This window comes from Vombatus ursinus, unplaced genomic scaffold (assembly GCF_900497805.2).
Source record: "Vombatus ursinus unplaced genomic scaffold, bare-nosed wombat genome assembly UNPS02010548.1, whole genome shotgun sequence".
Lineage (NCBI taxonomy): Eukaryota > Metazoa > Chordata > Mammalia > Diprotodontia > Vombatidae > Vombatus > Vombatus ursinus.
The window spans coordinates 8,802,920-8,828,615 of record NW_020950326.1 but is presented as its reverse complement, the minus strand read 5'-3'; the positions used below and the strand labels follow the sequence as shown (position 1 = coordinate 8,828,615).

At 37.3% G+C, this 25,696-nt stretch overlaps 1 protein-coding gene across 7 annotated transcripts in view; it reads left to right on the top strand.

Moving 5' to 3' along the window:
• CLASP1 (cytoplasmic linker associated protein 1) overlaps nt 1–25,696 on the top strand; it is a 349,545-nt gene that overhangs the window by 23,981 nt on the left and 299,868 nt on the right. For all 7 annotated transcript variants that reach the window (XM_027854750.1, XM_027854751.1, XM_027854749.1 and 4 more), the window contains exon 2: nt 20,609–21,092. In XM_027854750.1, the coding sequence (XP_027710551.1) occupies nt 20,898–21,092 (195 nt within the window). In that variant the 5' untranslated portion in view covers nt 20,609–20,897. The remainder of the gene's footprint in view (nt 1–20,608; nt 21,093–25,696) is intronic.

The window sequence follows — 25,696 nt, the reverse complement described above, 5'->3', positions numbered from 1 at the left end:
CTACTACTACTACTACTACTACTACTACTACTACTACTACTACTACTACACCACTACCTCCAGCTCTACTACTACTGCTATTACTACTACCACCACCACCACCACCACCACCAGTGCCACCACTACTATTACTACTGTTATTTGAATTGGATTGTAAATCCATCTGGCCCTTTTTTTTTCCCCTTTGGGAGTTCATTTATGGTTTATTCAATTTCTTGTTCAAAGTGTGAGTGTTTCAGATTATGCATATCTTGTTCTTTTAATTTGGACATTTTATATTTTTTAAATATTTATTCTTTCCTTCACATTGTCAGTTTCATTGGCTTATAGTTGTACAAAGTAGTTTATAATTTCCTCCATTCATTGTGAATTCTTTTTCATTTAGAAATACAGGGTAATTGTTTTATTTCTATGTAAAGGAGTTAAATTGTCTCACAGTTTATCTGTGTTGTTTAGCATTAGAAGGACCAGGCATGTCAATTGATGCAAAAATCACATAATTTTTTCTTTTTTTTTGGGCTAGACAATGGGGTTAAGTGACTTGCCCAGGGTCACACAGCTAGTAAGTGTTATGTGTCTGAGGCTGGATTTGAACTCGGGTCCTTTTGACTCCAGGGCCAGTGCTCTGTCCACTTCATCACCTAGCTGCCTTCATAATTTTATCTTGAAATAAACATTTTCATCCTACTATTTCTGTTTTCTTTGCCTTATGGATAAAAAAAATGTACTCTCAATTGACTCAGATTGGTCCCTTTAAGTATTCTTAAATTCTGTTCCTTCTACTCATGAAGAAAAGTGCTATCCACCTCTAGAGAGAGAACTGATGAACTCTGAATACAGATTGAAGCATGCTTATTTTACTTTCCTTATTTTTTTTTTTTGGTTTGTGTGTGTGTTTTCTTTTGCAGTATGCCTAATACGGAAATGTATTTTGCATGACTTCACATGTATAATTGATATTAAATTGCTTGCCTTCTCAATGAGGGGCAGCCGGTAGGAAGGAGGGAGAGAATTTGATTTTTTTTTTTCAAAGCAAAAGACTTTTAATCAAATAGCTTAGCAGATTAAGTGAAAAGAAAACATACTCTATATCCACAGAAATATAGTCAAGGGACAGAATTTGAAACTCAAAATTAAAAAAAAATGAATGTTACAAATTTTTTACATGTAATTGGGAAATATTTAATGAAATAAATATTTGTGTTGTATATACATATGTATACCTGTACACACACACATATGTATATATGTGTGTGTGTGTGTATATATATATATGTATAGATATATTCTAGTCCTTGTGTTTCAAACCAAACCATACCTGATTTTGATTCATTGTGTATGTAGGGTTTTTAAAAATTTTTTCCTTCATTTTGTTAATCTCTTCCTTGATTTTTCAGAATTCCTATTTTAATCAGGTTATTTTATTTTATTTTATTATTTATTGGGTTACTTTTTAAGTTCTGAACTGTGTCTCTTGCCACCCTGTAGTAGGCTACTATCTCTCTCTCTGTCTGTGTCTCTCTCTCTCTCTCTCTCTCACTCTCACTCACTCTCACTCTCTCACATACACACACACACACACTCTCACACACTCAGACATATACACACGTTAAAACATACTATGCATACTTCTGTTTATCACTTCTTTGGAGGTGGATAGCATCTTCTTTCATAGTTCCTTCAGAGTGTTTTAAAATTTGTTTTAAGTTTTCAGGTTATTTTAGTTCTATGCCTAGTCTATTGATTTGTTCTTTTCTCTTTTATTGATGAAAGTTTTAAGGCAGAAAACATTTCCCCTAAGGGTTGCTCTGGCTGCATTCTGGCAGTTGTATCATTGTTGTCATTGTAAGGATGGAATTATCTTGTCATTTCTATGATTTCTTCTTTGATCCACCAGTTTTTTAGGATTAAATTATTTTGTTTATTTAATGGAGAGAAACTTGGGGCAGGCCAAACCCATCAACAGGCTATTACAGTAGTCTGGACATGAGGTGATAAGGGCCTGTACCATGGTGGTAGCAGTGTCAGAGGAGAGGTGGGGGGCATATGTGAGAAATGGTGAAATTGACAGGCCTTGGCATCAGATTGGATATGGGGCATGAGAGATAGTGAGGAATTCAGGGTGACTCCTAGGTTGCGAGCCTGAAGGACTGAAAGGATGGTGTTATCCTCTGCAGTAATAGGAGAGGTAGAAGGGAGGAGGGTTTAGTTATTTTCTTCACTTTACATTAGAAAATGTTGTGGAATGAGTTTCATACATCATTCAGAATCCTAATTTTTCAAGGTAAATAGTTGCAAAGCCTTTTGTCCACATCTTCTGCTTACAAAATGCCACTGTAAATTAAACTAATATTTATTGATCTGCAATGTTTCACCCAGGATATGTTTGTAGACAGTAGTGAAAGAGCCAATAAATGGGGCAGAAATTGAATATTAAAAAGGGGAGTGAGAAACTTAGGTAGAAAGGCATTTTGGGGGGAGAAAGACGCTCCTTTCAATTTTGAATAGGTTGAGTCTGAGATGTTATGGTACATTAATGTGGAAATGTCAGGAGTCATTAGAAATGCATGACTGGAGCTCATTGCCAGACATGTAGATCTGGATGTAATCTATATAGAGTTGTTAACTGAACCCATGACAGTTGGTATTAAGGGATTGTTGAGAAGAGGTGACCCACACTTGGTGTGGGTCAGATGATGATCCAGGGAAAGGAAAACAGGAAGGCGTGTGGTCAGAATCTAGTAGAAAAACTAGAAAAGGAATGTCATTGAAGACATGGGAGTTAGCTGGTCATCAGTGTCAGATATTACAGAAAGGTCAGGGAATGTGAGGACAAGAGAAACCACATGGAACTTGACATTTGAGTCATTGATGACCTTGAAGAGAGAGTACTTCAGTAAAGTGATAGAGACAGGAGCCAGATTTCAAAAGTTGAATGAGTGATGGGGAGGTAAGAAGTGTAAAGCACTTTTACTAGAAGTTTAGTAATAAAGAGGAAAAAAAGGCATAGGACAATAATTTGGGAGAATAGCACAGTTGAGGAAAGATTTTTTTTTAAATAGGCTAGGGAGATCCAAGGATGTTTGTAGGTAGAGGAAAAGGGGTCAGTAGAGAGGGAGACATTGAAGATTACAAGAGGGATGATTGTTGAAACAAGTTCCTGAAGGAGAGCCTGGGGCATGGGCATGGGTATGGGGAGGGTGGCAGGATTAACCTTGGCAAAAAGCAGGGCTGGCTCTTCCTCAGAGACCAATGGAAAAGAGGTGAAGACACAGAGAGCTTTTAATACAGGAATTGAGGACAAGATATTCATGAGTATCTGAATCTTCTTCTCAAAGTAGGACATGACATGGTTGGGGAGTGGGGGGAGGTGGCATTATGGTTTGGAAACCTGCAAATCTCTTCTTCCCCAAACAGCTGTGTATTAGGAGGTCTATTAAAGGTGAGTGAGAGTTGCCTTGCATAGGTGACGGTCTAGCTGAGGTTGAATAGTGTGAATTTGTAGTGGGCCCAGGTAACAAATGTTATAGCTTCCTGTACTAGTACTGGAAGGGAATGCAGAGAGTAAACGTGTGCCTTCCTCAGCAACTGTAGCACAGCACTCAACCCACTTTAGGTGTAGGCAGGATGGCAGAATGGATCAAATGTTGAATTTAATTGGGAAGACTTTAGTACCTTAGCCATTTATAATCTATATAAAGCATTTTATACGTAAGTGTATGTGTGTAAGCACAAATTATCTTAAATAATTACATATACAATTTAACATATGTTCATGTATATATGTATACATATATGTATGTGTATATATGTATATATAACACATGTTTTATCATGTGTATTTGTCAGTTCTTTAATAAATGTTGAATTAAATTTGGAGTGATCCAGGGTTAAGAATTACCAGGATAAACAGGAGTAATGAAATGGTAGAACAGGAAATATTAAGGCATTTGGGATGAATAGATTTAGGGGGAGTGGGGCAGTAGGTGAGTAGAAAACAGGTGATTTGTGCTTAGAGAGGTGAATGTCAGATTTCTTCATCTTTGTGGTAGAACGTTTTCAGGTCTAAAGTTTACCACTAGTGCTTACTATGCAAGGCTGGGATATGGTGAAGATGTCATAAGTGTTGATTAGGGTTGATGAACTGAAAGACTAGGCTGTTAGGAAGTGTTATATAACAATGTTCATGTATTGAAATCATCCGGGACAGTAATCAAGTTTGAATTGGAGTCTAAGTTAGATGCCAAAGTTATCAAAGGAAGTGGAAGAATGTTCTGAAGATCAATGGATGGCAATGTCAGAGTTACAGACAGGGTAGCAGGATTAGATAGTAGGAATTTCAAAGGGGAGGCTGAGTGGCCTACCAGAGTTCCAGAAGTGGCAGTGAGGCCACAAATAATATGCTGGTTTTTCATATAGGTCCTGTGAGAAAGGGCATTTATGGAAGTATCTGTTGGAAGTATTTATGTAAGTATTGAAGAGAGTGGTGAAAAATAGTTGTCTTTAGGAGACACATCATCATCTCACAGGGATGGTCACACTTTTGATCTCTCAATCAGCCACAAATGTTACATTTCCATGATCAAGAGTTCTGAACTTCTTTCATATGACTGAACATAAGCTTCTTTTATTCTAACTCTTTTTGTGTCACTCTTCTTAAACCTATACTTCATCCTCACTGAGATCTCTAGGCCATCATTCCAACCTTGGTTTCACTTTCCTGTCTTCCTAGTCTTGATCTGATAGTTAAGCAGCTCCATATTCTACTGTTTTCTGCTTTTAAATTTCTTGCCCATTTGTTCTACCACTGCTCGTGCCTTTCAAACCCAAGTCATGTCTTAATTGGGCCCTCTCTACAGCAAAGTGATTCTTTTACTCTTTCTGAATTGATTCTCACTTACCTCCATAGCTGTTCCAAACTTTCCTTTCTGTCTTTAGACTTCTTCCATTCTCTTAGTAGAGGACCTCACCTCATACTTCCTTTAGGGTAAGAGAGCCTATTTACTTCCCTCCTATGCATCTCAATACCTAGCACATCATTCTTTAACTCTTCCTTTATTCCAGTCTCTGACAGTGAGGTAGTTCTTATTCTCCACGGTCCAATGCTCTTCATGTATCCTTGATTCTGTCCTCTCTCATTTCCTCCATCAGATTGTGCCCATAATCTTCTCACCCAACTCCAATCTTCAGTCTTAACTTTTCTGTCTCCTTCCTTGCATTCTGCAAACATGCATAGGTTTCCCGTAACCTTAAAAAACAAACAAATAAAAAAACCAACAAAACCTCACTTACTCTATCAGTTCTTTAAGCCATTGTCCTTTTCTTTCTTCACTTTTATAGCTACACTTCTAGAAAAGTTCTCTACTCTTGTTGCCTCTACTTTTTCTCCTCCCATTCAGTTTCTCTACTCCTGCAGTCTGGTTTTTGACCATCACTCAGATGAAACTCTTCCTTCCAAAGTTACCAGTGATCTCTTAGTTGCCCAATCTGATGACCCTCAACCTTCTTGACCTCATTGCAGCATTTGTTGCTCTTGTGTACTCTCTTTTCCCAGATTCTCTTTCCTCTCTGGGTTTTCATGATAGGGCTTTCTCTTGATTCTCCTCCTTCCTGTAGTCATTATCCTTTGCTATACTATTATCTGTATCCCAAAAATTATAAGCATATGCCAAGGCTTTTTAAGAGATCCTGGCTCTTCTTTTTCTATTCGCTTGAAGACTTTATCAATTCCCATTGGTTTAATTGTCATGTCTGGTTACTCCCAGATTTATATATCCAGTGATAATCTCTCTCCTGACCTCCACTTGTACATCTGCAGATGCCCTTTGGATATTTTAGTAAGTATAGGCATCTCAAACTCAACTTGTATAAAAAAGAATTATCTTTCCTCAAAACCGTTTGTCTTCCAAACCTTTCTATTTTTGTTAAGAGCATTACCATCCTTCTAGTCACCCAGATCCAAAAGCTTGAAGGCATTCTCAACTCTTCATTCTCCCTCTCCCATATCCAATCAGTTGCCAAGTCTTCTTGACTCTTATCTCTCATTAGTCCCATTCTTTTTACTTACAGAACTGCCCTCCTAAAAAGACCCCATCACCTGTCACCTGTGTTATTATAACACTTCCCAATTGGTCTTCCTGCCTCTTTTTTTCTGTTCTATCTTTCACTGTGCTGCCAAACTGATATTCCTAAAATACAGGTCTAATCATGTCACTCCTTCGTTCAGTAAACTTCAGTGACTTCTCGTTTTCTTTTCTTTTTTTTTTAATTTTTCTTTTTTCTTTCTTTCTTTCTTTTTTGGTGGGACAATTGGGATTGAGTGACTTGCCCAGGGTCACACAGCTAATGTTAAGTGTCTGAGACCGGATTTGAACTCAGGTCCTCCTGACTCCAGGCCTGGTGCTCTATCTACTGTGCCACCTAGCTGCCCCCAACTTCTCATTTTCTTAGGACCAAATTCACATTCTTCTCTTTGGCATTTAAAACTCTTTACAACCTGGCTCCAACCTATCTTTCTAGTCTTGTTAATCATTACTTCTTTTCACACACATTGTATAGTCCTAGCTTTTTGTTTTACTTTCCACGTGACCCTCCAATTCTTGTCTCTCTGCCTTCACACTTATTGTCTCATGTCATAGATGGACTTCCTCTGCACCTCTGCTTCTTAGAGTCCTTGGTTTCTTTTTAAGCAGTTGACATGCCACTTAGAGGAGGCTTTTTCTAATCTTTCCCCAGCTACCAGTGCCTTTCCTCAGAAATTACTTTGGATTTATTTTGTATATACTTATTTATGTATATGCCTTTCCCCTCAGAGAATATAAGCTTCCTTGCAGAAAGTATGGTTTCATTTTTGTCTTTGTAACCCCAGCACGTGACACAGTGCCGGTACAAGGTAGACACTTCATAAATACTCATTGATTAGTTGAGAAAATGACATTTCATATAGTGCCAAAAGGTAGTTGTGAAACAGAAATCAACAGAGAACAAAAGAAAGGTTTTAAAAAATAGATTTTTATTGATATCTTTTGTTTTTACATTGCATTGTTTTACCCATTTTCATTCCCTTGTTTCTTCCTAGAGAGGTATCCCTTTTAACAAAGTGTTTTTTTTTTTTAAGAAGAGAAGTTCAGCAAAACTGATCAAAACTTTGAAAAAGTCTGATATCATATACAGTATTTGACACCAGTGGATCCTCACCTCCATAAAGGAGCAGAGGGAGGTGCCTTCTTATATCTCTTCTTTAGGGGTTAAGTTTGTTCTTTATACTTTAATAGCATTTAGATTTAACCATTTTATGGCGGTTGGTCTTTCCATTTACATTGTTATAGTCCTTATGTATATTGTTTTCTTGGCTCTACTTATTTCACTTTGTATCAGTTTTTCTAAGTCTTCCAGTTCTTTGTACTCATCACACTTGTTTCTTATGGAGCAGTACTATTCCATTACAGTCATATATCACAACTTGTTTAGTCATTTCCCAGTCAATGAGCATCTACTTTGTTTCCAGTTTTTTGCTTCCATAACAAATGCTACTATAAATATTTTGATGTGTATGGAGCCTTTCTTTTTGTTAATTACTTCATGACACCATAACTGTAAGATGTATGAACATTTTTGTCTCATTTTATTTACATAGTTCCAAATTGCTTTCCAGAATGGTTGTACAAGTTCACAGTTTCGTCCACAGTGCTTTAGTGTTCCCTTCTTTCTATACCTTCTTCCCGGCATTGCAGATGGGAATTTGAAAATAGAGTGAATGTTCGAGGAGAAACTGTGGAAGGGGATGAGGAGAGAAAAATAAGGATTGGGGTGGGTTGATGTAGATAAGGGTGAAAGTATGGGGAGAGAGGTACCTGGGCAGTGCTACTAAGTAGCAGGAACCTGTTAGTCAGTAAATAAATATTTATTAAGCTCCTGTTGTGTGCCAGGCACTATGCTAAGTGCTAAGAATACAAATAAGGGCAAAACATAGTTCTGCTCTTAAAGAGTTTACAGTCTAATTGGGGAGACAAACACACAAACAACTAAGTACAAACAAGCTATATTTAGGTTAAGTTGGAGATACTCAGAGGGAAGGCACTAGAATTAAGGGGATTTGGGAAAAACTTTCTGTAGAAAGTGGGATTTTTGTTCATCAGGAAGGTGATGTCATGACTTGCAAGTGAATTGGATTTAAGTGAGGGAGGGCTGTGCAAGGTCATCAGTCTTACTTTCTCTTCTGGAGCCATTTGGGCCCAGTGGCAAGATGAAGATGACTGGATGTGGCCCTGGATGCAATGGGAGACCTTGGCCTTTTTAAGCTAAGGTCTTTCCCAAGTCTCAGTTTGACTGAGGCAACACCCATTCAGTGATTAAGGCTAGGTAAAAAAATGAGGTAAAGAATGACCTCTTTTACCTAGTCAAAAAAATAACCCCACAATCTGGAAGGGGACATGGGGGTTTCTGGGCAAAACAGAAACAGTTGCTCTTTACACTTAACTCTGAGCCATCAGAGCTTGACTTGAAGGAAACCAGGGAATCTAGTTGTTGAAGATGAAGAGAGAAAGCATTCCATGTATGGGGCGCAGCCAGTGAGAATGCTCAGAGTTGGGGGATGTAGTATTTTGTTCAAAGAGCAGCAAGGAGGCCATTGCCATGGATCACAGAATGCATTGGGTGGGATGAAAGGTGTAAGAAGATGGAAAGGTAGGAAGGGGAGGCAAGTTATGAAGGACTTCGAATTCCAAGCTAGCATAGCAGTAAGTGGGAATTTATTAGTTATAGGACAATGTGAGGATTAATTAGTTCCAATCTTCTCTTTGGTTTGTTGGCTTGATGGAGTAGTTTTAGATGCACCTGCCATCTCTTTGGTTTGATTAAAACTGGGAGGGACTGGATGTTGTAAGGTTGAATGAGTGAAACTTTCCCTCCGTTTAGTGGCTCCTGTAGCTTTGGGGTAAAAGGCCCCAGGATAATTGAAGAGAAGGAAGGGAGAAGATAAGACAGAAACAAAGGAGATGTGAAAGAAGGATAATAAAAGAAGACACTTCTAGCATATAGGACCCAGTAAAGGGGGGTGAGAGTGTGTGTGTGTGTGTGTATGTGTGTATTAATATTGCTTGTAGTTTGTTCATGGTAATTGGTAGAAACAAGGATGCAAATTGTTGACACTTTTTGTTTCTATAAATAATCCCCCCCCCCCCCCCCCCTCCGAACACCCAGTATTAGTGTAGACTACGTTTCTGGCTTTAGCTGGCCTTTGAACCTACCTGAATTCCTGCATGTTATTTCCAGGGTAGTTCTGGGATGTGGTTGTTGATTAACTGGGGCCACCAATTACTTTATAGTTCTTGATACTGAAGTGAGAAAGTATTTCAGGTCTTTGCTTCAGGTCTAAGTGCTTCATTTCTGGTTTGACCTTTTGTTATATTTTTCTCTCTTTCCAAAATCTAGGTCATAACCAGTTTAACCCTTGGATATTTTCTTTTAAATTACGTATCTATTGTATTCTGGCATTTTCTTGGCTTTATATCATATATTCATTGCTTAGCACAGTGTCCTGTCACATTTATAGGCCTTAATAAATGCTTTTTGATTGGTTTTTCAATAGTAACCTAAAAGTTTTTTTCTGATAGAATCTTTAGTAGGAAATCCTAATTTAGATCTATATCATGAAAAAAATGAGAGGTGATGGAAGGTGGTTAGAGTAATAGCTTGACTAAAGGTATTCAAAACCTTCTATTATCTGTTTTTAACTTTTCCAACCTTAAGTTCCATACAAGAATCTTCTGATCCAAATAAAGTGGTGTTATTAATTTTTCCTTGAGCACGTCAGGCTTATTCTCACCTTCCTGCTTTTGATTAGCACATTCTTCCTTTAGAATGCTGAACTCAGCTCTAAAGAAATTCTGCCAATTATTAAAAGGTAAGTTTAAGTCCTGTATTTTGAGTGAAGCTTCCATGACTTTTAGGTCAGTTATCCCTCCTGAATTCTTACTATCTCATGCCAAGTGGTGGGCCATTTTATTGTCTTATTTGCTGTTTAGGACTTACATAATTTTTCTCACATGTATAAGATTTTGAACTCCTCAAGGACTGAGACCATATATTATTATTTACCTTTGTATTCTACAGAGTGACTAGCTGAGTAGGTTTGGGATCATCAGTCAATCCGCAAGTGCTTACTGCTCTCTAGGTATTTTGCTAAACTGAGTGCACTGAGATACAAATGAAACTGTTCATTTCCTCAAGGAATATACATTTTAATGGAGAGATAACAAGCACATGTGTAAGTGCATATGTAAATATATAGAGAACATATACAAAATCAATACAAAGCAGATTTATGATAGAGGAAACTAGCAGCTAGGGGGAGGAGGGGATCAGGAAAGACTTGAATGTAAAAGCATAGAGAAAGGAGATGGAGTGTCATACGTGAGGAACAGCATGAAGCCAGTATTGCTGAACTACAGAGAGTATGGACGGGAAGAATGTCTAAGAAAACTGGGAAGGGGCCAAGTCAACAAAGTGAGTATGGCATTTTTAAGAGGCTATATACTTGGTCCATTGGAGGTCTTTTGTCCTTAAAACATCTTTTGACGACCTAATTTCTCTGCATGAGGTCCCAAATGACTAGTAGGAGAATAGATCTAGAAACTTGGAATTTTGAAGGAAATCTGTATTTATTTGATCTTATTTTTGTTACTACTTCAGGAAATTCTAGTCTTCTTCCCAGATTAAACATTGCCTTTAGAAGAAAGAGGATTTGGGTGATCATGATCAATGTCATTCAAGTATTTGAAAGACTGTCACATGGAAGAAGATATAGATTAGTTATGCTTGGTCCTGATGGGCATAACTAGAAGCTACGGGTGGAAGATAGAATAAAGAGGAAAAAATTAGGCTTGACTTAATAGAATACTATCCAAAAGTAAAAGTGGCTACTCAAAGTAGTAGATTCCGCTTTACTGTAGTTTCCAATAAAAGCTTGGATAACCATTTGTTGACAGTGTTATAAATAGGATTCTTCAGGTACTCTTTGGACAAGTTGAGCTTTTGGGTCCCTTCCAACAATGATATTCTTTGATTCCGTGACAAAGAGCAGAAAGAAAACAACAGATGTGTGGAGATGAAGTAATATCATCAAAGAGGTAGGACTTTTGTTGCTTGAGTTCCATTTGAAAGAAGGGATTAAAGTCTTGCCTCCCCAAGGAGTTGAATTATTTGATTTACTGGCAGCACCTTGAATTTCATGCTTTGGAGCTCACTGAAGTAATGAAACTTAATGTAACCCCATAAGCTGCATTACTGAGGTCTTAGGGGAGAGACTGAAGTCTGATGCTTTCTTAATACTGTGGGTATAATGTTCTAGTGGGTGAAGAGAGAAGATATTCTACTTACTCTAGCTTTAACAATCTTTTTGAATTCTTTCTTTGGAAAGACTGATATTTTCCAGGGAGACTTTCTTTTCCCTTTAGAAATAAAGTCAAACTCTGATATACATTACTTCTGACATAATGGAAGACTATGGAAATCATAGTAGTCATAGTCATTGTCACTGTAGTAATAGCTATCATTTATATAGTCCTTTAAGGTTTGCACTTTTGTACATGTTATTTTATCACACAACAACTGTATGAAGTAGATGGTATTATAATCCTCATTTGTCAGGAAACTGAGGCCTGTAAGGTTAAGTGATTAATATTTTTTTTTAATTAACAAAAGTCTGCCTTCTCTCCCTCCCCCACACTCTCTTTCAATCCCTCACCATTGAGAAAGAAAGAACAAAACCTATTACATAGACAAACAAAATAAATGTCTACATTGGCCACATTAAAAAAAAAAAATTCTCATTCTGTACTGAGTTCTTCACCTCTCTTACCAGCAAGTGGATAGCATGTTTTGTTATTAGGCTTTTGGAATTGTGGTTATTATGCTGATCATAGTACTTTCAAAGTTGTTTGTATTTACAATATTGTTGTAATTTTATCTCCTGATTCTGCTTAACATCACTTGACATCAGTTCATACAAGTCTTACCAGGTTTCTCTGAATCCATCCATTTCATCATTTCTTATAATAGTATTCCATCACATTTCCGTACTATATGTCATTTAATTTAATATTCTCCAATTGATTATTATCCCCTCAGTCTCCACTTTTTTGCCACCTCAAAAAAAAGCTGCTGTAAATATTCTGTACATTCTAAGTTAGTTTGTTTTGTACTATTTTCTCCCTTAATCTGCCCTCCCTCCAATTCCCCCTTCCCCGATGTTTTTCTGTGGAGTGAAATGTAGTTCTATACCCATGTAGTTCTGAGTGTGTGATAGAGAGAGAGAGAGAGAGAGAGTGTGTGTGTGTGTGTGTAGAGACAGACACTGTATTCATCTCCTTTGACTACTTCAGACAAGACTGAAGTTCATGTGTTAGCTGCTCTCTACCTCGTTTGTATGAATATCTGGATATCTTCTTGTACATTCTGATTATGAAATAATTTTCCCTAGCCTTCCTCTCTCTTTCCAACTAATAGGTTCTCCTTTCCTGTTCCCAGGTCTTCTTTATAATTAAACTTTCTCTTTGACTCCCCTCCTCTATGATGGGTTTTAGTGGGGACGCATACTATCATCCCATCTTAAAATGTAAGCAGTTTATTGATGTTGACCTTTAAGATTATTTATTTATGTGTTTATCTTTTTATCTTTCTCTTGACTGCTATATTTTTGTTTCAGAGTTTCTGTGCAGCTCTGGTCTTTTCATTATGTTTGGAAACTGTAAAATGAAAAAAAAATGTAAAATGAAAGGAATGCTTGGAAGTCTTTTGTTTCATTAAAGTTCCATTTTTTCCTCCATTGCATTATGCCTAGTTTTGCTGGGTAAGTTCTTTATAGTTGTAAGCCTATGTTTTTTGCCTTCCGGAATGTCATATTCTAAGCCTTCTGCTCCTTTGTGGTGGTGGTTTCTAAATAGTGTGTGATCCTCTGATTGTGGCTTCTTGATACTTGAATTCTTTATGGCTGTATGCAGTATTTTTTTCCTTTTAACTTGGAATCTCTGGATTTTGTCTATAATTCTGGAAGTTTTCATTTTGAGTTTTCTTTTAGTTGTTGACTGGTGGGTTCTTTTAATTTCTACCTTGTCTTCTGATTCTAAGCTATGTGAGTAGTTTTTATGATTTCTTGAAATATGATGTCTAGTTTGTTTTTTTGGTAATTGCTTTCAGGTAATCCTGTGATTCTTAAATTATCATTCCTTGATCTGTTTTCCAAATTGCTCTGACATACCTTAAATTGTCTTCTGTTTTTTCATTCTTTTGACTTTGTTTCATTTTTCTTGTTGTTCCACTAATTCATTAACTTCTGTTTTGGTTTATTCTGATTTTCAGGGAGTTTGTTTCATGGGAAAATTTCTGCACCTCTTGGTCTAAGCTATTAATTTTCTTTTCTTTTTCTTCTCTTTTCTCTTTTTTTTTTTTTTTTGGCGAGGCAGTTGGGGTTAAGTGACTTGCCCAGAAGTCACACAGCTAGTGTTATGTGTCTGAGGTCAGATTTGAGCTCAGGTCTTCCTGACTCCAGGGCTGGTGCTCTATCCACTTGCCATCTAGCTGCCCCTAAGCTGTTAATTTTCCTTCCATAGCTCTCATTTCTTTCCCCAGTTCCCTCCCATTTCCTCCCTTCATTTTAGAAATAATTTTTAACTCTTTAAAAAAAAAAACAACTCTTCATCTCTTCCAGGAATTTTAGTTGAACTTGAGCCTAAGCTATGTGTTTTCTTTGAGCCTTTGATTGTAAATATTTTGGAGTCATTCTCTTCTTTTGAATTTCTTTCTTAAGTGTCTCTGTCACCATAATAGCTCTTTATGGTGGGATTCTTTTTTCATTTACTAACTTTGCCAGCTTACTTCCTGACTTTGGACTTTATGATAGGGCTGGACTCTCATTTTCCTAGAGGGAAGGCCTGGGCTCTTGCTACTCCTTTCTTGGAGAATTGAGTATTATTTTATTCCAGCATCTCAGGAACAGCAGCTCAGGCTAGGAACCTAAAAGTCTGAAGCAGGGCAAGGACTGATAGTTGGCCCCCTGGTCTGAGGTCTGCAAGTTCCTGATGTGGGTTTTGGGCTGAGCAACACACTTATGAGCTACTTGACCCATTTGGAGTTCCAGTACACTGTTGATGGACTCACCCACTATTAGTTGTCCAGAAAGTTCTGCTGTTTTTTAGGGACAGAACTGGGATTTCTACCCTAGTCATTCCACTGCAGGCTTCAGACTGACCCCTGGAAGCTAGAATTGAGACTACACTTCACTCCCAAGGTTCCAGCCACAGAACTACTGCTTGCTTCTGAATTTGCTCATTGCTTGGCACATATGCTAGGGGCCTCAACTACTACTTAGCCTGGAGGGCCACTCCAAAGTTGGTGTCTGCCTTTAGTCTGTGACTTGGAACTGGGAAGTCTGTGACTTTGCTGCCAGTTTGCACCCATTCCTGCGCCCTACACAAGTTTAGGCCCTTGATGCTAGCACCTGGTACCTCTTCTTGCCGTGGTGCAGAGACTCTACTCTAGCATGCGCCTGACCAGATCGTCCCCAGTTTCTCCGACCGTGGACTGGAAAAATGAATCATGATTTTTTTTTTTTAATTCCTGATTAGGATTCAATCTTGTGTGTTTTCTAAATCTGGTTTTCTTTGGTGGAGGAGCTCACTGTATTTCCTGCTACTCCACCATCTTATGCCTCTTCAGTGACTTGCCAGGGTCATATAGCTATTATGTGTTGGAGATTTCTTTAATATTAGTTTCCTTGTCTTTAAAATGAATGGATTTGGTAAAATTGACTCTAATTTCCTATGTAAGTCTAAAAAGTCTCATTCGATACAAAGTAGGAATTATCCCTACCTAGCTTAAATTTTTTTCTTAGGAACTTTCAAACATTTTGCATTTTTGCTTTTATTTTAACCATAACCAGTTTTGGAAATTGCTTCCTGTAATGTTTTATGTCTAAGTTAACCAATATAATAGAGAGGGTGATGATCTTAAAGGGAATGAGAAAGAAGCATTCATTGAACTTAGTGATTTGGATGAGCATTAATGCTTACGAGGCATAAATGCCCTTTTATCTTTTTTTATTTTAAAAATTTTTTTATTAGTTTATTTTGATTTTTCAACAATCACTTCCATAAGCTTTTGAGTTTTAAATTTTTCTCCCCCCCCTTCCTTCCTCCTTCCCTAAGATGGTGTGCAATCTGATATAAGCTATATATATACATTCCTATTAAATATTTTCACATTAGTGATGTTGTAAGGAAGAATTAGAACCAAAAGGAGGAACCACCAGAAAGAGGAAACAAAAGAAAAAAAAAGAATGTAATAGTATGCTTCACTCTGCATTCAAACTCCATAGTTCTTTCTTTGGATATGGATAGCATTTTCCATCATGAGACCTTTGGAGATGTCTTAGATCCTTGCATTGCTGAGAAGGGCTGTCTATCATCGTTAGTCATTGAACAACGTCGCTGATACTGTGTGCAGTGTTCTCCTGGTTCTGCTCACTTCACTCAGCATCAGTCCATAGAAGTCTTTCCAGGTTTTTCTGAAGTTTGTCTGCTCATCATTTCTTATAGCATAATAGTATTCCATTACATTCATATACCACAGCTTGTTCAGCCATTCCCCAATTGATGGGCATCCCCTCAATTTCCAATTCTTTGCCACCACAAAAAGAGCTCCTATAAATATTTTTGTACATGTGGGTCCTTTTCCCATTTTTGTGATCTCTTTGGGATACAGCCCTGAAGTGATGCCCTCTTATCTTAAAGGAAAAAAATAAGGAAAGTGAATCTTTTGTGTGTTGTGTGTTGTGAGTCCGGTAATCTATCTCATACTTTTTGTTGCTGGCTAATTCTAAGTTTCCCCTGAGTTCTAATGGTACAGATTGTTTTCTGACAAATATTTACTGGGAGAAAAGTCATGTGGCTCCAATGGAAGGGTTACTGCCACAGATAGCGAGAGAGAGAGAGAGAGAGAGAGAGAGAGAGAGAGAGAGAGAGAGAGAGAGAGAGAGAGAGAGACACACACACACACATGATTATACTTAATTGAATTGGATAGATAAATACTGATAGGAATCTTTTCATTTTTATTTAATTGGGCTTTATTTTCCTTGATGCCTGTTTCCTGGTCCTAGTACAGTGTAACCTCTTTTCAGTGTGTCAGAGTAAAAAGTAGGACAAATTTCTAATAATAAAAGTTTGAAAGCCGGAAAGGAAATGACTGGAAATTCTGTTTCACTTTTCATTTATGAAGGGGCATGAAAAGCCTTAGGCTCACTGCTAACTACTTGTTAACATTGGAGTTTTGAGGACATAATATAGGATTTAATTCCCCTGAATTAGTGGAATTGCTTTGGAGGAGACACTTTTTTCATTTAGGAGTGAATTATGGTTTATGAGGGGAGGGTGGAAAATTGTTGAGTGTTTTCTGAGCAAATGTTAGGTATAGGAAGAAAAGGCCCAGATTAGATTTAGAATATATAATGCCTTCTTTATTGACCTTGCCCACTATAATAGGTGTTAGAATATAGTAACTCTTGGTAGCTGTTAGCCTTCTTTTGGTATAATTATGGAAGAACAGACATTGGCTCTAGAAAATTACCCCCAAATATTGAGACTTTACAACTTAGATGGTTTTGTAAATAACTTTCAGAGGGCCTTGTCTCTGAAATGAAGCAGATTTAGGACATCACCATTCTGTCATTTGGAAAAATTAAGAAGCTTTTTTCTTGGGGGGAGGGGGAAGAGGATATTAACCATCATTTTCCAGTTCCAGATGAGCACATATTTCTCTTAGGAGGAAAAGAAAGGCACTTGGTCTAAGATCCTCTGAAGTCTTGGTCTTGTTTAAAACCTGATTCTGTTATGAAATCTAGGTGGTGGAAATTTTTAGTTATTAAGAATCCATATTTTAAAAAATAATACATATTTTTGATTTTCTTTTCTCTGGTAATAATTTTATATCCTACATTTTGGTGTTATATTGGTAGGTAATTATTTCTACAGACTAACATCTTTGTTTTCCCTTCTTTGAATAGACTAGACCAGTGGTTTTTTACACTCTTAAAAATTATTGACTCTTCCCCAAAAACTTTTGTTGTTATATGGGTTATTTCTATTGATTTTTACCGTACTAGAAAGTAAGTAAAACATCTTAATATTATTATGAAAATAATTTTGACCTCATGGAATCCCTGAAAGGGTTTGAGGGATCTTCAGGGATCCATCCTTTGAGAATCACTGGGCTAGACATCATAGCCATTTACTGTGTTACCTAAACTGCATATAATTAATTTATTCAACAAAAGCCCACCGTCTGCTAATGTTTGTAGCACCCACTATATTTGGAATTGTGGCTAGATACAGTTTCCTTGTCTGTAAAATGAAGAGTTTGGACTAAGTGATTTTTGAGGCTCATTCCTATTTTAAGATTCTATGATTACATGAATTTGAGCATGAATTGAAAGCTGCCTGCTCTCAGAAGGAATGACATACACATAAAGGGCTAACAATAAAAGGCAGAATGTGATTGTTGTTAGGTAAGCTATAGAGGCCATAAGTGGTTTATGAATTGGCAAACTATTCTTACTGCTATTCTTTTATTTTGTGTTCTCACTTTCATTTTTTTTTGGTCAGGTTCACTAGACTGCTCACTCAAGGAAGTGCCATAGGTAATAAGAGTTCTTGAGTTCATTAAGGCATTTTATAAAGTCTGCCCCATATTGCTTTAATAATAAAAATATTTTGCATTTACATGGCATTGTATAGCAACAGACCTGTAAGGTAGTCAGGGCAGGTATCTTCTCTGTTTATAGGTGAAGAAACCAAGGTTAAGAAGGAATACATCATTAAGCCAAAATTACTTAAATAGTTAGGTGATGGAGCTGGGATTTAGAACACAAGTCCTTTGTCCTCCGACTCTACTCCTCTTAGAGCAATATTTACCAGTTACTGGGTAATTTTCACTGGTCAAAAATCAAGTTCACAGGTTCAAAATAGGGTAGGTGGTGTCAGATGGAAGAAAACTTGGGGTTTTAGAAACTTGAGGTTTCAACTTCAAGTTGAATGTCCACCAGCAACATGATATGGCAGCCAAATAAGTGAACAAAATTTTAAGCATTAAGAGAGGCATCAGTATACATGACTGCTGCCCTGCCGAGACCATATCTAGTGTTGTGTTCAGTTCTAGGGTACCACTTTTTAAGTTGGAGAGTGTCCAGAAGAAGGGAGCCAGAATGGTAATGAGGCTGAGAGTCATTCTGTCTAATGATCGGTTGAAGGAAATGGGAATGTTTAGTCTAGACAAGAAAGAGATGACTTAGGAGAGGATATGACAGCTAACATCCCTCATAAAAAAGGGATAGCATTCCTTCTTTACCTCCACCTTTTTGAACGCCCAGTTTCCTTCACAACTCGACTTACCCACCACATCTTACTACTTAAGGCCATTCCTGGTCTCTGTCTTTCTCTTCTCCCACCTGCTAGGTTCTTTCTTTACAAATTAGCTTATATTTATTTTGCATATACTTGTGTGTCTGGCTCATTGGCTGACTATTTCCTAATGTTCTCTTCAGTGTAATATCCTTCAGAGAAAGAACTGTTTCACTTTTTTTTTCTTTGTTCCCTTAACCCCTCGCACAATATCTGGCACATAAGAGATACTTAATAATTGCTTATTGTTTAAATGATTAGGCTTGTTCTCTTTTGCCCCAGAGGGCAGAATTAGAACTTATAGGTATAGGTTGTGAAGAAGAAAATTTAGTGTTTCGTAGAAGAGATTTTCTAACAATTAGACCTAGTCAGTTGTGTCATGTATTGCTTTAGGAGATAAATAGAGGTTCCTCTCTCATTGGTGGTCTTCAAGCAAAGGGTGGATAATGTTTTGTTGGGTATAATATAGAGAGGATTCTTATTTGGGTCTGGGTTAGACTATTTAGCTTCTAAGTCCTTTTGAACTCTGAAATTCTGTTTATTATTTACTAGGGGAATTTGTTACAAAGGAATTTTTTAGTGAATCTTTTCATAATGCATGTAATCATCCCTCCATTTTTCTTTTATTTCCTAAGTTTAGTTTTTTTTAAAATTTTTGGACTGTGCTTGTGATACTCATTGCTATAGAGTATGCCAGATGAGGAAGTTCCCTCAACCAGAACAGATCACTACCTACTCTGTTAATTTGTTTGTACTGATGGGGTTAATAAGATTTAAATGACTTCACCTTAGGAGTTGAACATGATCTCAGGTCTTCCTGAATCCAAGGCTGCCCCCTTTTTTATGGATATATATTAATATCTTATACATATATTATACACATACACACACATTAGAGATTTCAGAAAGTGTGTGTGGGGTACATCTGTAGTATGAGTAACACCCTTACTGTAAGGGAGAAGGGCAGGTGTTAGATGCTAGGCTTAATCAAAATTATGGTGGGAAGAATTGAATAGACTGGTATTTCTGAAGTAGGAATTAAGAGGCATTAACTATTAATAACTGAGTAAGCTAGCTAGTTTATAAGGAAAATTCAACTAACCAATTATGGAACTTTTCCTCTCTTTCCCACATTCCTTCACTTTTAATGCTTAAATGATTGTTTCCTGATCTGTGTTCTGAATTGGAATTACCATATCCCAAACAGCTATAAATTACAACTGCTATACTGTGAGTGTTTGTGAAATATTTTAATGTTTAAAAAAAGTCCCTGATACCCAAAGGTTGGTAACCAGTGCTGTACATACAGTGGTGTCAAACTCAAATAGAAACAGCACCATTAAACTGTGCATAAGGATCCCTGTGGGGCGCATATTGAATTCGTTTTAAAATGTAACATTTGTTTTATTGTATTTTTATTTATTTTGTTAAATATTTCCCAATTACATTTTAATCTGGTTTGTTCTACACTCAAGTGTTTGACCCCCTTCGGCCTTATTCCCATGAAGTGTTTCTCCTAATGGCATAATAATTCCCAAGCAAAAGTAGTGCTATTTTAAGTTTTGCATATTGTGATAGGCTTGGGCTGGTAATCCACTAGAGGGATAAGTGACAGAGACTGAATTTCTTCTTACTTTGAGTCTGGGCAGCTTGTACACCAACATTGCAAAGACTGCAATTAGAAGGCAGGTCCCACATGGCAGACTTAAGTTAATGGGGTCAGGTGGCAAAATGGTGTCAAATATTTCTGTGGGAGGTGCCCCTGTTTCCAGTTCTTTGGTTATTTGAAAGAATGAACTTAAACTAGTGAGCTGCTATACTTGCAATGAGTCAGACTGGTTAAGATTCAAGCTTGAAATTGTGTGCTAAAGGGGGAAAGACTGCTTTCATGCCAACTGCATTTATATGCTATAAAGTTCTGAAAATCATATGTTCACTATGGAACTCATTATTTCTCTTCTTTGGGTATCAATGTATATCCTGATAAAAATAATAATTATGCTGTTCAGATCTGGTTGCCAAATGTTAATGTTTCTCACTCCACACATAATTATAACTCCGTACAATATAGTTTACTCTGTCCCTGATTTTGATGTTTCATAACATTTATGCCTGCTTAATCTCTACTGATTTTTCCTCTTTTTCTTCTTTTTCAGAATGGACTGCTGAATTATGAAGTATTCTAGAGCCAATAGCATAGCATTGCTGCGCTACTCAATACTTTATCTCCTGGTAGTTATTTAAATTGGACTTTTAATATCCTCCCAGCTGCTCTTGAGACACACATGGTGCATTGTTGCCATTCCCCGGATTGCATCTTTGAAACCAAGGCCTTCAGTAACCTTTGTCAAACAAAGAGGCAACCTCCAGGCAGCCTTCCTAGTGGGGGATTCAGCCTGACTGCCCTCTAGCTTTCTCTGGCTCAGGCTGTATTTGAATTCCACCATGGAATACCGAATGGAGTCTTGCTTGGCACAGGTGTTGCAGAAAGATGTGGGGAAACGACTACAAGTGGGCCAAGAACTAATAGACTATTTCTCAGACAAGCAGAAGTCTGCCGATCTTGAACATGATCAGACCATGTTAGATAAGCTTGTGGATGGACTTGCCACTTCTTGGGTGAACTCTAGTAATTATAAGGTAAGCTTTGCTTAAGAAGACTCTTCTATAGGTGGTTGGGTTAAGTTATTCCCTTTCTGCAGTCTTTCCATTAAAAATATTATATGTAAGAAACAGTGTGGTTTTTTTGATACCAGTAAAGAATTATACACAGTGATTTGTGGTTTTGAGATGTTTGGTACCAGAAGAAATGGTAATTCCCTTTCTTTGGATTTGTTAAGTAATATAAAATCCTTGTCCAGCGTATCTTTTTAAGGAAGCCAAATTAATAGAAAAGAGAAGGTTATATATTGGAAAGTTTATAAACATTTGCAACCCTAAAGTTGTGTCTTGGGACTGATGAATGTGGGGTCATGGGAGAATATGTGAATGGTCCTTCATGAATGGCAAATAGTCTCTGTTGATAGCCTCTGGGGGATGGGATTGGTAATTGGATATTGAGCTTTTCACCTTAAGGTTTCTGGTTAAAAACCAGCCCAGGTCCCTGGCCAGGAATGGCATTGATTGCCAAGAACTCTTTTGTGACCTATGTGTAATGGACTGGCTGACACATTGCAGGTTCTGGAAAGACAGATGTCACATGGTATCCTTGGGGACAATGATAGTAGGGCAGGTTCCATAATTGAACTGTCTGGGAAAGTGAACCACTTCTCCATTCCAAATACTGAGCTCTTAATAAGAAAAAAAAATGAGACTAGTGGAAGTCAAAGCTCTTGTACTTTCTTTTGTAAATCTGTCTTATTGGTTCTTGATCATTCATTTGCTTTCTTCAGAATCAATTCTCTGTTCTTTTTTTCCCCTCCAAATTCATTGTGCTTCTAAATGTCATCTGGAAATTGTATGTTTGGATATTATAAATGAACTGTCATGTCCACAAATTGATTTGGGCACATTGTAGAAAGCAGGGGCAAGCATATCCTGACTTTTGACTCTTTGCACTGAATTTGACATATGATTCCTAATTTTATCTCCCTTGGCTTTCAAAATCCAAGTCAGATTTGGATCTTTCAAAGCCTACCTTAGAGGCAGTTAGATGATGCAGTGATAGAGTACAGTACTCCTGGCCTGATTTCAAATCCAGACTCAGACATTCACTGAGACCTTAGGCAAATCACTTAACTTCTATTTGCCTTAGTTTCCTCAACTGTAAAATACAGATAATAATGGCATCTGCTTTCCAGGATGTTTGTAAAGATCACATGAAATAATGTTTATAAAGTACTTAGCATAATACCTGCACATAGAAGGTGCTACCTAGATATTGTTGTTTTTGTTATTGTTATTATTATCCCTTTTCTGTGAAAATTCCTTAGATGTGATACTCTGTCTTGTGACATTGTTTTGTATGTGTTGGTCCTTCACATTAAGATTTTGAGGGGAGGGATCAAATCATTCTGCTTCTCATCTTCTACAGTGGTTGACACATAGTAGGTACTCAACAAATACTTCCTGGCTAGTTTATTATGGCATCAAAGCTGATTTTATTTAGATAAGAGTTTAATTTTGTAAATTTAAAGTAAAAAGAAATGGGTTTTTCTGAAGTTGAAAAGAATTCTAACATAAATATTTACTCATTCGACATGTTTTGTCAACAGTGGTTTGAAGAGACTGGATTTATTATTTTTTTCAAATAGCTTTTGAAAATGCAAAATTTCCACAACTCTGCTTCTTCTTTTGTTTTTTTCTGTTAAAGCCTAAAAGTTAATAGGAGGAAGAGAAAGGGGAAAATAATTCTCTTCTTTAAAAAATAGCAATTGTGGCTCTGTTTCATGTTCTTAAAACAGAATGAGATAAATACCAATTTTTCATTGACAACAAATATTGTTGGCAAATTCCTGTTTGTTATTAATTGCATCTTGTATAGTTGTCTATGAGGAGACTCCCTCCTACTGAGTGCACACAGCAGGAAGTGTTTTTTTTGTAAATAGTATTTTATTTTTTCCAGTTACATGTAAAGATAGTTTTCAACATTCATTTTTTAAAATAAGATTTAAGTTTCAAGTTTTTTCTCCTCCTATTCCCCCCTCCCTAGGATGGCAAGCAGTCTGATATAGGTTATCCATGTGCAATCATGTATTTCCACATAAGTCATGTTGTGAAAGAAGAAACAAAACAAGAGGGAAAAGCCACACACAAAAAAAAAACCACAAAAAGTGAAAATAGCATGCTTCGATCTACATTGAGACTCCATAGTTCTTTCTCTGGATTGGATAGCATTTTTCATCATGAGTCTTTTGGAATTGCCTTGGATCATTGTGTTATAGCAGGAAATTAGTAAAAAAAAATGAATGAGGCTTTGCACAGTCAGCCATAGGGGAGCAGTGGCATTGATAATCCAAAAGGCATTTTTTGGGGGTTGTGGGGGATAGATTGCATTATATAGTATTCTTTCCCTTGTATTCTCTTCTTGACTATTCTGCTTAGGCCAGTGATATTAAAACTACTTTGCTGTCTGCTTAGCTAGGAAAGTTGTGACTTGTCCAGGTTCACAGAGGTAGTGAGTGACTGAGGCAGAATTTGAACCTCTGACTTTTGTTTCCTCATCTGTAAAATGAGAAGGTTAATCTAGATAGCCTCAGAATTTACATCCAGCTCTGAATCCATTGGATCATGGTGCCTCCGTAGGAAATATATTTTGCCATTATTATTATGGAGTCAGATTTTTTTCTGTCATTGCATTGACCAGAGTCCTTACATTTCCTTTGCTCTGCTGTGGTTGTTACGTAAATTGTTCTCTGGATTCTGTTACTGTCATTCTGCATTAAGAAACTTAGGAAGACAAGTTTCTCTGAATTTTTCATTTTCAGTAGGTCTTATGACACAATTACATTATTATTTTTAATATTGCATTACATTCACATACTACAAATTGTTCAGCTCTTCCTAGTTGATGGGCGCCTACTTTGTGTCTGGTCTTTTATTACCACAGAAAGTAAAATATTTTTGTATACATAGGAACTTTTCCTTCATCTTTGAACTCTTTAGCCTATAAGTTCACTTCTAGTATTGTGAAGTCAATGCAAATATGTGATTTAGTGACTTTTTTTTTAGTATAATGAATTTCGTTTTCAAGAGGGGGAAACCAAGTCTAAAGTAGGTGAAAAACAATCCATCAGACATTTGGTGGGCAGCTATATGCTTGATGTTGTGCTAGGCATTGTGAGGTTCTAAAATAGTACAGGCGTTTCTTAGACTTAGTCTTGTGTCCAGGGTGCAGGGTGAAAGAGGGATGTGAGAGAAAAGCACTGAAAGAGATATCATGCTGATATCTCGTCACCCCTATTGCATTTCTCTTCACCTTGGTTGGAGAAGGGTCAAGCTTGCTTGGAAAAGACAGCGGGTGAAATAGGAGACTAGAATGCCTGGATCATGGAGAGAGGCTAAAACTTCCAGGCCTCTAGACTCCTTCAGGGTTGTAACTAAGATCCATGGAAGAAAAAGAATGTTCCCTCCCTCCCTCTCTCTTTTTCACTGAACCTCAACTGTCATCAAGTTGGGGCAACATGGCTCACCGTGTGCAAATAATCACAATCAAGACTGTTAATCAGTCAGATTTTCATATGTAAGAGTTTAGCTATGCCTCTAGGAGCTAGTGAGGAGGAGGAGACAAAACTTACATGCTTTGAGCAGCAATTAACAGCGTGGCCAGTTAAAAAGGACTTTGTGAAAGAGATAGAATTGAGCTGGCCGTGAAGGCAACTGGGTGGGCAGTTTAGGCAACACAGTGGATAGAGTGTGGGACTTGGACACAGGAAGACCTGAGTGTGAGTCATACCTCAGACAATTAATAGCTGTGTGACCCTGGCAGGTTACTTAATTCCCTTTGGGTTTCCTCATCTGCAAAATGGGAATAATATTTACCTTCCAGGGTTGTTGTGAAGATAAAACGAGATTATTTTTGTGAAGTGTTTTGTAAACCTAAAAATGCTATATAAATACTATGATGGTGATGATGAAGAAGAGACTGACTTGCTGGGCCTCATAGGGAAAAGGTATTGACAGATCCTAGGGGAGCTTTCTTTCCTTCAGGGAAGTACTGGCAGACTGTGTTAGTTAGCAAGAGATTCTTTCAGAGTAGACTTCCTACTGTAACCACTGGGCCACACATTTATGGAGGGAGAATCGGGAGGATGTTAAAATGTTTTCCTGTAAGATGCTGAAAAGAAAAAACCTTTCCTGTTTTATCTTCTAAAACTTGATTTTCATTGGTCTTTCCTCCTTTGTGACTTTGAGAGGAGAGCTGGAAAAGATGATGGAATTCAGAAGGCACTCAGCCCTTTTTTCTGGGTACTTAAAGTAGTTTCTAGTGCTTTTGTAAAGTGAGTTATTAAGGGGGATAAGGCCTTTCAGAAGTAGTCTGTGCATCCCAACTTTGGAGTTGGTAATTTATTGAAGTTTCCTATGTGGAGGAGTTGTCCTAATATTTCCAGTAAGACGAGCTCTGATACAATGTGTAAATACCCACAAATCATATCAAAGCAGAGATTTCTGGCTTATGGAGTAGGTAACAGAAAGCAACAATATCTTCATAAAGCTTTTTTCACTTTGGCAGGCATGCGAATAACCACAGTGAGATGGTAAAGTTCACAGCTATTACATTGAAATAAGGGTGGGGGGGAGTTGAT